The sequence below is a fragment of the Rhipicephalus microplus genome, chromosome X, assembly GCF_043290135.1.
Source record: "Rhipicephalus microplus isolate Deutch F79 chromosome X, USDA_Rmic, whole genome shotgun sequence".
NCBI classification, from domain to species: domain Eukaryota; kingdom Metazoa; phylum Arthropoda; class Arachnida; order Ixodida; family Ixodidae; genus Rhipicephalus; species Rhipicephalus microplus.
In genome coordinates, this window is record NC_134710.1 from 137,336,614 (window position 1) to 137,349,161 (window position 12,548).

The window sequence follows — 12,548 nt, forward strand, 5'->3', positions numbered from 1 at the left end:
ATCAGCGAGCAAAGGCCTCTTGAAGAATGCTGCTGCTGAGGAAAAAAGCATTCAGTTTTAACATAACCGCAAATGCATTGGTCATGATGATCAACAGCAATGAAGATGATGACAGACACATTGAAGTAGTGCTGTGAGCAATCAAGCGTGTCTTGAATGATGTTGGTGATGAAAGCATTGAACATGAGTATTAGAGTGTTGATGATGGCAATAATGAATGATGATGATAAAAGTGTTGTCAGAGCTGTTAGCAAGCAACCACATGAACACTTATGATGATGTTGATGTTAATGATTAATGTGTTGAAATGATGGTCAACACATTGATTATGCCAAATAGTGATGCTGATAATGATGAATGTGTTAGAATGGCTGTCGGCAAGCAGAGGTTCCATGTATGATGAACCAGGATGATGGACCTATTATGTGTTCCCAGCGTCCACATTTGTGGACAGTTGTTTTATTCTAGAAATATGGTTAAATCTGGTTTATTCGCAATTTTGTATGTATATTTGCTTGCAATACTGGATTGGCTGTGAGATACTAAGCGGTAAACATTGTCAAGATACCGTTTTAACCTGCCACAGTTATCATTGTGTGCTATAGTATGAATCTTTGAACTCCAATGATATTGCATTTTTTTAAATTTTTCTCATGATTTTCTGAGCCCTAACTATGGTACACATGAAGACATGTACCTTCAGTAAAGTGAACGACTCAACAATCTAGCTTCAAGGCCCTTCAAGAAATAAAAGCCCTTGATTTACTAATACATGTTTCATTCAAATAGAACAAAATTGTTCTTAGTAGATTAATTTTCAAGCAAACATTTATTGTACAGGCACTTAGTCCTGCATTATGTAATATGTGATATACTTCCCCAAGGCTGCACAACATACCATATTTTTTGCAACTTTTAGCGTGTTTTTAAGAACATAAATTTTACACAGATTGCAAAAAACATGGTTGAATTTGCAACTACCATAAAATGCTGAGGAAGTGCCCCCACTCGAGAAAGCGCCTCCCTCCTTTTTTTCGAGAAATATCAAAATAAGTGCCAAGTAAGCGCGAATGACCAAGGCGGAAATGAGCAAACACACCACTCCCAAATCTAGTTAGATTATCCTTCACCATAGGGAGGGTGCTTGCTCGGCATTTTAAGGTACAATTCTTGGACTTATGATTTCCACCAGGGAGTACTGATATGTTTTGGCCAGTTGTCAGTCCCTTTAAAGGCCAACTCCGGCAATTTTTTGAGGTCAATTGATCTCAACGAAATTCACTGGGTATGTTCATTTGTAGGTTTGTGCCATTCATGCCAAATTGCAGGCTTGAGAGGTTCACAGATTCTTTTCAAACGAGTTTTATAGCTTGCCTCAAACGCTCACCTCGCTTGCCAGAATTAGTGGCAGCGTTGTGTGTGTGACATTGAGTTTTGCGTGGTAGAAGTGACGGAACTGATGTGCCGCTGCGATGTCTGCTTGTCTGATATGGATTTTGTGGGCTTGGCCGGCACTTCCTTGATTGAGCGGGCGATTCCCTTTTCCATGTTGGTGGGCGTGCAATAGGTGGCAAGTGGTGTGCTGCTGGCTGCATACAATTAGCTATATATTCGCCATAACAGCCTAATCGTATTATCCAATCGCCGCAGGCACGAACTTAGACGGCGTGGCAATCAGACAGGTTTGGGCAAAGGCTTACGTCACATGTAGAAGCCCACTCGATCAGGTTTCGATATTGCGGTTTTTTGCTAATTAAAAATTATTTACGAATTACTTAGCGGTTATAGTTTAGACTACACCTATCTCACTGCCTTGCTATTCTTTCTTTTTCTTTTACTTTTACAACGAATAAAAAGAAAATGAGAGTGTCTAGCATCAGGTGACCCAGGTGCAGCACCAGGTCTATAAAGAAACTACACTTTTATGGCAAAGCTGCCATGATCTTTGAAGAGCATTAAAGGGACTGACAACTAATTTTTATGCAACATTATTACAGAGAGATGAATTAGTCGGTATGTGTTCATTCAAGAGGCAGGGCGTGCAAACATGGACACAAAAAGTCAAGACACCACAAACGCCTGCTTATTACAACTAGGCCTGTCCTACCTTTTTTTAGAATGTTTATGCTGCATGTTTCCTTGTGTAGTGGAAAGCGTACTGGTTAGAGTTTTTATTCAACGAATAGTAATGTGAAAAATGGTGTGAAACATTTGTAATGAACATCATACATTTTAGATCTGTGGCGACAGTGAAGTTATACACACACAACACATGCTCCAACTAGTGGGAGGTGAGTGCGAGAGCTGTTCATGTTTGTGCGTCGCAGTTTGCTGCACATGTGTGCATGCTCCGCGGCTCTGTGTGTCCCACTAGTCCGCAGGATAGTCTGAGCAACGGAAGCGATAAACGCCTCAGGAAAACCCGAAGCCTTAAGCTGGGAAACTTGAGCTTTGAAGCTCGCAGAGATGTTGTGAACGCACAACCTATGTAAGGCATTCTCAAGAGAGGTTCGTGCTATGCCTCGCTTAACTACCTTGCTGTGAGTGGAAGAAAAAGGAAGTAAAGGTTTCTGCGCACGTGGTTCATAACATCAACAAATGTGCTGTGTGCTAAAAAACAGTCTTTAATCAAAAAGCGTAACTTGTCACTCTCGGGCATTTCATGTGTCAACACAAGAGGCTTTAAACAATCTTCAAACATGCCTTTCGTTTGAGCCACAATCGAGTGGAACATAGAAGGGTTACAATTTAGAAGAACCAAGAAATCATCCACGTATCTGAATACTTTGACTACATGCGTGCCCTCTAACTTGCATCTCAGAAGGTGTCGACGTGCTCCTTCGGGATGAGCCTACCAGTACCAGCCTTCTGTTGCCAAAGACGGCCAAGTTCTGAGAGACAACGAACTTTGTGTCGTGCCGTTAGATAAGGAGGGTGGTTTCGCTGTTCTTCCTAATTGCTTGTACCTAGAAAAGACGGTCACAGCTATTGGCTCTGTTTTCAAATGTTGTACCGACATTCGTCTAGATAGAGTAAAAACACAAGCCAAGGAAATGTCGTAAACTAGAGTTGAAACAGTTAGCACAGCATATTAGTAAAAGCGACAAAAATGGGCTCAGTATGTTTTTTTCTGCAAAACTCGTAAAGTCGACATGCCCCTCGAGTCATTGTGACAGAAAGTCGAACGTGGCAAAAGCAACTCGGCTTGTTTATTTAGATTCATCTGAAGTGTCTAAAAATTGATGACCCATTTCTGAACAAAAACTCACTGGCACTGATAAATTTTTCAAACAGTCAAATCAAACTGATGTTTTTGGTTTTTCAATTGACATAAAGGACCTATACTACTCACTGCCTCACGATGAGGTATTAGAATGTATAAGGGATAACATAGAAGTCTTCGGGGAATTGAACTTCCATTTAAAAACTGGCATCAGTGCATGAGATTTTCTTGACCTTGTTTTGCTGTACTTTAACTCTACTTTCGTTCAATGGAATGATTGCATTTATCTGCAGAAAAAAGGTGTTTCAATCGGCTCATGCATAGCACCTCTACTCAGTGATCTACTATTGGCTAAAATGGGCTGTAAACTGCAGAAAAAGTTAGAAGGCACGCATGTGTTTAAGGTATTCAGATACGTGGATGATTTCTTGGTTCTTCTAAATTGTAACCCTTCTATGTTCCACTTGATTGCGACTCAAATGATAGGCATGTTTGAAGATTGTTTTGACACATCAAATGCCCGAAAATGACAAGTTATGCTTTTTGGATTTAAGACTGTTTTTTAGCACACAGAACATTTGTTGGTGTTATGAACCACATGTGCTGAAACTTTTACTTCTTTTTTGTTCCGCTCACAGCAAGTTAGTTAAGCGAGGCATAGCACGAACCTGTCTTGAGAATGCCTTAAATAGGTCGTGCGTTCACAAAATCTCTGCGAGCTTCAAAGCTAGAGTTTCATGGCTTAAGGCTTCGGGTTTTCTGAGGCGTTTATCACTTCCGTTGCTGAGACTATCCTGCGGACTAATATGACACAACAGAGGCAACAACAGGATCTGAGCAACATGGTGTCCCACTAGTTGCGGCAAAGGCTGAGCTTCTTCTGAGCAGGCCACTTTTTTTACTGTGCAAGCAGTACAAAATATAGTGGGGATGGATAATAATGTGCATACTGAGCCCTAATTATGGTGCATGTGTACAGTAAAGTGAACAACTCTACAATCTAGCTTGAAGGCCCTCCTGCTAGTCTGCACGACAAACAGTTTTTTTTTTTTTTCAAACTTTTAAACGTCATAAAAATATGAGTTTTACACAAATCACAAAAAGAATGCTTGAATTTGTCACTATAATTTGGGGTCTTTTTATTTCTACCGAGATTTAATCCTGGTGGTTTTGTGCAGTTGTCAGTCCCCTGAAAGTAACCAGTAAATAGTAAGAAGCGTGGTGTCTTCCACCAGGCCGAGATCACACATTGCTATCTGCTTATGTACTCGCGCTGCTTGTGTGTCAGAATGAGATGTCATCACAGCCAGCCATTGGTGGCATGCATTTTGTTCAGGTTAGCATGCCATCTGCTCAGCCATCAAATTGCTGGTGCTGTTTATAGATTGTGTGTTTCGGTTGTAGTCTACCAGCAGATAGCAGTACTAATGCAGTTGGTTTCCTCTGTTTTTGTACATGACGCAATACAGTCATGAGCATTGTTACCGTAGCACAGGAGCATGAGCCTATGACGATAGCTTCATTCCCTCTATTTCATTCCAAGATAATAACTTGATGATGATAACCTATACTTGATTCTGCTAAGAATCCCGCTTTTTTTTTTTTTCAGATATTATTAAGGTATTTGTGGCGATAGGAAAACTTGCATTTTCCCTTCTCTGCTTCCTTTAGGTAACACACCATGTGCGACACGTAGCTGATGTAAGTACAAGGTGTGCAGTCTTACAAGATGCGCAAGAGTTTTGAGAAATACTGTTGTGTTACTAGATGAAAGCAAATTTTCGCAGGTTTCACTCCCTGCCTTCATGTCGAGAGCCGAAGAATCTGTCCGCTCGGTCAGTTTTGAAAGCTCAGTATTAGACGTCATTGCTGCATTATTATGGCCATGTTAAAGCCCGTTCACATTCACTGTGCCATCTTTGAGCTTTATATCTGTCTGTCTGTTGTAATATAGTGAGCACAATATTTTACCTTTTTAGGTGCAGACCCTGCTTCAGCAGATGCAAGACAAATTTCAAGTGATGTCTGATCAGATACTTACAAGGAATATCCTTTGATGCCCTCGGGTGCTTACTCTGTAGCATTTGTTATGTTAAAGGTGGTGGTGTTATCGGTGCCGGCAACACCAATCTTTTGATCAGTATTGAGGCTGCAGGTGCCTCAAGCATACAAGCAAGCACATGTTAAGAGTACTTTAATGTGACATCCATAGTTATTCAGCTTGTTTATCGATTGTTTTTTTTTTATTTAGAGCCACTTGCTGTTGCTAGTAGCCTGAAGGACAGTCTATGACAAAGGAGGAGCCAATGCAGTGGTTTTGTAACATGCAATGCAAGTGAAGCAAACTTGTCCACATATTTGAACTTTTTGCTCTGAAGTTTGTAATGAATAAGTTCAATTATATATTTTGGCTGATTATAAAGAATTATAACAGAACATTTTATGGCTGTAGTCGCCTTATCCACTTAGGGCACAAATAGCCATGGCCACAGAGATTTTTATTAAAAAATAAGCCTTGTGTATAGCAACCATGTTTTCTCAGCTGATATCTAGTCAATTTTCTTACATGTCTTATGAATATTGCTTTCAGTTTTACATTGCAGTGCATTGAGCGAACTAAGTTCGTTTGAAAAGACTATATGGTAAAATGCTTATTTCAAAGGCAATGTATATTTTTTCCTTAACATTGGTGTACTCGATGACATGGGCCATCGCATAGATGATTTGGAAAGGAACATTACTGACCTCATGGTACAAGCAGGAGTTGAAGAAGCTGACAAATGATGTGTGGACAAAATGCTGTGCAAAGAGCTACTACATGCTTGTGTACTCAGAGCACAGAGCTGCAAAAATGTGATGTTTCACTTTGTATAGTTATGTTGCCCCCATGTCTTGAAAAAAAAAAAAAGCGTTTGCTTAAGTGTGTTCCAAAGTCAGGCATCGTATGTAACACGAGGCAGGTTGAACATGTTGTATAAAGCCTCTGAATCAGGTGCTGTATTAAAGAGAATGAAAGCAATAGAAATGTCATCTTTGTGCAGTGTTCTCAACTTGTTTTTTAGCTCTTAGTTTCGACTGTAAAAATTGTACTGTGTGATTAATAAATGTTCCTAACGATCTTATTCCAGCTTCATCTTTAAACAGAATATTACTCCATCTCAAGTAGCTTCAACTGCTTAAGTGGAACATGGACTTATGAAAGGCTTTTCGTATTTGGAATAGTTAACAAAACTATGTCCTTTATTAGTAAGCGATTGTGTAGTGCACATTCAGGCACCGATAAGAGTTCCCGTTAAGCAAAGGCAATGTACAAGAAGCCTAGTGGCACTAGTTGTGCAGCAGTTTGCCATTGGTGTCTACTACTGCATTATGTATTGTTTTGTGCCTCCTTAGATAAGATTTCTAGGGTTTCGTGTGCCAAAGCCACGATATAGCTATTAGGTATGCCATAGTAAGGGCTCAAATTTCGTCTGCCTGTTTTTTTTTTTTTTAACATGCTACTAAATTCACCCAGGCATGTCTTAACTTTCTGTCTCCTTTGAAACTGTACCTCTATGGCCGGCAAACCCGAGTTTTTCGGATCACCAGCCAAGCACTGTATCCACTGGGCTGCCACGACAGCACATGAATCTTTACGTGCGAGACTAAAGATTGAAATGTTCATCACAGCCATCAGTTTTTTTTTTTTTTTGCAAGGACAAAATATGTACTCTGCTAATTAGACAGCTTTCTGAAGGCCTTAAATGCCGTCCTTGTAGTTAACATGTGGGAAAAATAGTGCCAATAGCAGATCAAACTGTACGCCTCAATGCAGTTAATATCAGCAAGCAGAGTTAAATTGCAGCAGCTTATTGTTTAACTGAAATAAAATTGCAGTCTATGGCACGTACTAAAGGCATATACACCACTGCAGTAGTATTTTGACATCCATGCATTACTGCGAATTTCTGTGGCAGATTCTTGGGAACAGATTAGAACAAAAGGTGTCCTCTTATTTCAGTGGTAAATGCCACTAAAAGGTGTCCTCTTATTTCAGTGGTAAATGCCACTAACTGTTCTGTATGAATAATTTAAACAATTTTGTTGACAGAATTGCTGAATACCTGGTGTCCGTCACTGGTTTCGAGATGTCAAATGTACCTTGCAGTTTGAGAAGACAAGTGTGGGAACATATTTCATGGCACATGGACCATTGAGGCAGACCTTACAAGAACCAACAAGCATGCCTTGACAATACATATCTATAGCTTCAACTTGCCTTAAAGGGGTACTAAAAACTGTCATATCAGTACATTACTCTTTCGCAATTTCAAAATCTGCGCTTACTGTATGCGAGGAAACTCTCAAAAATAAAATGTGGGTGGCAACGCGACCTCGAAGCTTTAACACTAAACGCCATATATTTTGGTGGGGTCTACTAGATCCCACGTAAATACTAATTGGTACAAATAAGGTGTACTGTCCTTGGAGAGTGCTATGGAGTCGACATGCTAAGTTCCAGAAAGTTCTCTTCAGCCAGTGTTGCACGACTCCACCGATTTCATGACAGATTGCATTTTTGTATTTTTACAAGATTTCAGCATGAAACTTTACATCTTATTTTCTCCTGCCCTTAAAGGCATTAGAATGTTGAGAGTAACTATCAATCTAGACATTGATTTCACTGTGTCCCTTTAAAATTAAGTTGTCATGGGTAGGTTTTAGCACACACAGTATAGTCTATTTTTCTGATGGCAGAGCACCTGCCACCATTTAAGTGTTAAGGGTAAAAATTACCGTTAATCAATTTCACAATATATCTCGATATTGGTGAGGAATTGTGAACGGCAAGCAATGGAAAAGAAACTTGCAGATAAAGTACACAAAGCTCTTAATCAGTCTTTTCCTAATTTGTGCACTCTAGTAAACAACTGCGAGTTACAAACAGCCCCTATATATGTTCCATCTTTAAGTGAATTAGAACTAGTTTTTAAATGGCACTAGTATGGCCATAAAGTCTGCAAGAGTAACCAGGGCTGAGCAAGACTCGAATTTTCTGTTTATATTCTAAGATTGCTTTCATCTTTTAACTACAGGACTACCACAAGTCTTACTGACTGAAGTCTGGATATTTAAACAGCCCAATCTCAAATTTTGCATTCTTATTTCTCATTCAGCAAAGGGTCATATATAGCAAGGCAAAGTTCTATGAAGGAAGCTTGAAGTACGAGAGTGATCCAGCTTTGCATTTCTCCTATCCAGATTTTCCCCCACACTGGCAACACATGTACACATGCCACATTACTTGTATAACAGCTGATATAGGTCCATTTAAGTACAGAAAAATTCAGTTCCACTCTTTCTGGTGTGCAAAGCAATTCATGAATGGCGAGAGGGTATTAAACCAGGCCAAATAGCATGTTTGCAGAGCACTAATAGCAGTACTGCATAGGTGGCAGCTCCATTTTTTTTAGGCTATACTATGGGTGCATGGACATCGTTCAGTTTCAGAAAGCAGTGGGTCTTCCTTGGCTGGCAGTAGTGAATGGGATAGTGAACACAAATATGCAGAAATGACTGGCATTAAAATTTTACTTGAGGCAACTGTTCCGATAATTACAACATTAATGACATGACCAGTTGGCTGTATTTCTGGAATATTGTGTGCCACAGCAGCTGCATGCGTGCATGAGCACAGAGCTGTGCATTGATAGTTAATGCTAGCTTTTCTGTCCAGTTACTCCCCTTTCTCCATCTTTCCTATACATCCCACTCCCTCTTCCACAAAAGTACATAAACATGCTCCACCTGGGAGCATTGTTCGCTGTTTGCTGGTTTTAAGGACAGTAGTGGGTGTGGAGATTGCCGAAATGGTTGCAACACTCACTTGCAGCTGGTTAAAGCGTGTAGTAGCTAGATGCTGAAGCTTATGAAAAATCAAAGTGTTCTGCTAGTGTCTGCGAAAAAAAAGAAAATTTGGCAACCAATCTTTGAAGTGAACTGACAATCCCTGCAGAAAAAGTTTTGATCAGGATCCCTTTAGATGACCCGTGTCACACCTCACAGCCACATTTTATCCCTTAAGTGCAGTAGTTGCAGTTTCAGACAACGACTTTGTATCTTGATTCATGACAGTTCCAAGTTTCAGAACAAAACAAGACCAATAAAGAAAAGACAAGAACAGACAGCATAGTGCCTGCACTGCTGAAAAATCTTCACTTGTGGTCAGTTCAACACAGAAATATAACTTGCTGTAGAAACTGTCTTACTCTTACGACCGAAGTGTTTGAGGTAGTAATTTCAGCCTACCTAGAAAGTGCATTTGGGTGCACCACATATAAATATGCATGTAGACATGAGTATTTATGTTTTTTTTTTCAGACAACACTTGAAGTTATGTGTACAGACAGTTTTAATGCAAACAAGATCACAGGCAGTGTGGAAACACAGCACGCACAGCGGCCATAAAAATACACATCTTTAAAAAGACACATGTAAATTATCTTTGCAAGAGCCAACCTTCAATTAAGTTGCCACCAACATTGTAATGCACAGCCTGAAAAACTGATAAAATCAGGAGTGGCACATCTTTGGAGAGAATGCACAATGCTAGATAAAGGTTTCACGAGAGGGCAGGAAAGGACCACTTTGTACCAGCACTACAAAGGGTGCACAGAAGGCTGCAATTAAGCTTGCAAGTTTTGGGTTCACATAACATGTGTGAAGTCGTTTTAATATCAATAGCCACTTGGACCTGTTGGTTGGGGAACACAGCCAGGGACTCCAAAGTTGTGCAAAACTGCATATTATGATATGTCGTACCAAGATACAGCCCCAATGGCAGGTAGGGAGGAAGGGAAGCAAGCCACACTTCAATAGAAGCCACAATCTTGATTGACCACATGCTACAACATCCCAAAAATATGTAATCAATGGAAAAGAAACTGCACGTTTAAGTGTCAACAAGTGTTAGGAGTCAAGACAACAAATAGACTCGCATATATACTGTTTGAACAACACTGACAAAGCATAGGCTTTAAAGAGTTGCACGAAAAGGGAATGTCATTCGAGCACAGGTTGAAGACATGTTTAGGAGGAGCTGGGCAGGCAGTGCTAGTCCCAAACCCCTTCATTTCAAAGCAGCTTCCAGACAAGATTGAAGTACACAAATTTCCTTTGACCACCATGCAATGTTTTCTTCACGCTCCTGAGCAGCCTGCAGCAACAACAGATGTCCGGGCCCCATGTTTGGCAAACTGTTTAGCTTGCATCTGAAAAGTATGCAAAAGCATGCTCTATACCATTTGTACAGGAAAGACCACTGGTCTAGTCAGAAACGAAGTGAATGCCTTAAGGTCAAAATTGCAAAAACTCATTTATTACTTTAACTGAGAAATCTATGGTTTCGAGAGAAAGAAGGCCTGTTCAAAGATTTACCTCATAGTTGGCTTCTTGAGCTGATCAGGGTTCATAAAAACTATGCAAAGCATAAGCAACTTGTTCCAAGCAATAAAAAGGCATTTTAATATTCCTCAATGCCTATTGAGTATGGCAATGCAATGTGTCAAGTATACTTACACACTTCAATGCCCGTTTTGGGCCTGTATGGTAGTAATGAGAATTATTAAGTACTACAAGTCAGAAAAGTTACCAGGCTAAAGTACATGGACTGGGAAAAGATGTTTGTTAACACCAGCAGCACTGTTAGCACTGGATATATATAAATATATAGAGGTCATAAGGACACTTTAGAACTTCGCAAAGCGAATCAGTGCAGTTTACTGCACTACCACCAGACTTCATACCAGTACTTCGGCAAGACCAGGCAAGAAAACTTCCAACTGATTCATTCCGGTTGCTGTGGTGCAATTTTTGCATAAAATCCAGACAGTGTTTTCACAAGCTTGTCCAGGTGTTTTCAGCAAACAGGTGATATTAAAGCAGCTATCCTAATTAAAACAGCCATACTGGCTTAAAATTTACATCTCTCACAACATGCAAGGGTCAGGCTGTCATTTTGTGTTATGTACTACGATAGATGTCAAAACATAATAAAGAACATATCAAATGAGTGACATGAAAGAAAGAACCAATGAAAGCAGCAGTGCAGAAAGTTTTCTTTTTGTGAACACTTGTAGGATTGCTGCAATTGTCGGGGTTTTGCATCACAAAACCATTTGATTATGAGGGATACTATAGTGGAGGGCTCTGGAAATTTGACCACATGGAGTTTTGTGCACCTAAATATGAGGTGAAATGCTAGAGGCCACTGTACTCAATCAAAATGCAGCTAGGATTTGATTCCATGACCAACTTGGCAGGTACCACAACTTCTATACCACCGCAGCGGTGAGTGTGTGTGTGTGTGTGTGGGGGGGGGGGGGGGTCGCTGAAAACCTTGTAACTTACGGGCTTTACGGGTTTTAGAAGGCAGCATAAGCATCTGCATTAATTTAAAAAACTGTACACTAAAGAGGCTCTCAATGTCCACAAGGACGAAGACATTGATTTGATATGTAGGGTTTGACGTCCAAAACCACCATATGATTATGAGAGACGCCGTAGTGGAGGGCTCCAGAAATTTCGACCACCTGGGGTTCTTTAACATGCACCCAAATCTGAGCACACAGGCCTACAACATTTCCGCCTCAATCGGAAATGCAGCCGCCGCAGCCGAGATTCGTACCCGTGACCTGCGGGTCAGCAGCAGAGTACCTTAGCCACTAGACCACCGCGGCGGGGCCAAGGATGAGGACACTGCAAGGATTAAATCTTAAGAGACCTTGTGTTGTCTGCGTAACTGTTTTGTGCAACCTAGCAAGAAAAAGTGAGCGTAGAAACAGAAATACTCACTGGCAGGAGGGGTCTGTTCCTCTTTAGCATCCTTCTCTGTATCCGTACTCTCACCTGAAGGCACAGGGGCCTTCCCATCCTTAGATTCCTTGTCTTTTCCCTTTGACTGAAGGTAGCAATAAAATACCATCCAGAAATAAATACCATCCAGAAATACCATCCAGATTATAAATACCATCCAGAAAAACAAGGAATATACAGACTACATTCATGTGCTAGCAAATACTTTTTCCAATAGTGGTGGTACTGCCATGCATGCGAACTTGACATGCACTGCTACAAATAAAATGAAAACATGAATGCAATGCATGTCAGTGGCAGTCCAAATACATGCACAAAGGATGCACTAATGAAATTCTTGTAAACTGATATGCACACAAGAAATAATCCTTAATTATTGTCAGTTAGTACAACTTATGTTAATTCAATTTAAATATTCTAACAGCAAATATATTGTTGTAGCTGCACATGTATACTTGTATTAAAGGGACCT

General features: G+C 40.3%; 2 protein-coding genes across 5 annotated transcripts in view; one reads left to right on the top strand and one right to left on the bottom strand.

The window, feature by feature from the left end:
- The window catches only part of LOC119176529 (uncharacterized), a 61,430-nt gene extending 55,085 nt beyond the window's left edge, over positions 1 to 6,345 (top strand). For all 3 annotated transcript variants that reach the window (XM_037427871.2, XM_037427870.2, XM_037427869.2), the window contains exons 3-4: positions 5,203 to 5,269; positions 5,919 to 6,345. In XM_037427871.2, coding sequence (XP_037283768.1) covers positions 5,203 to 5,269; positions 5,919 to 6,007 — 156 coding nt within the window. In that variant the 3' untranslated portion in view covers positions 6,008 to 6,345. The remainder of the gene's footprint in view (positions 1 to 5,202; positions 5,270 to 5,918) is intronic.
- A 3,251-nt stretch (positions 6,346 to 9,596) lies between these two features.
- Positions 9,597 to 12,548, bottom strand: part of LOC119176526 (synaptic vesicle membrane protein VAT-1 homolog-like) — a 71,089-nt gene continuing 68,137 nt past the window's right edge. For both annotated transcript variants that reach the window (XM_037427864.2, XM_037427863.2), the window contains exons 9-10: positions 12,056 to 12,161; positions 9,597 to 10,473 (exon numbers count right to left, since the gene is read on the bottom strand). In XM_037427864.2, coding sequence (XP_037283761.1) covers positions 10,463 to 10,473; positions 12,056 to 12,161 — 117 coding nt within the window. In that variant the 3' untranslated portion in view covers positions 9,597 to 10,462. The remainder of the gene's footprint in view (positions 10,474 to 12,055; positions 12,162 to 12,548) is intronic.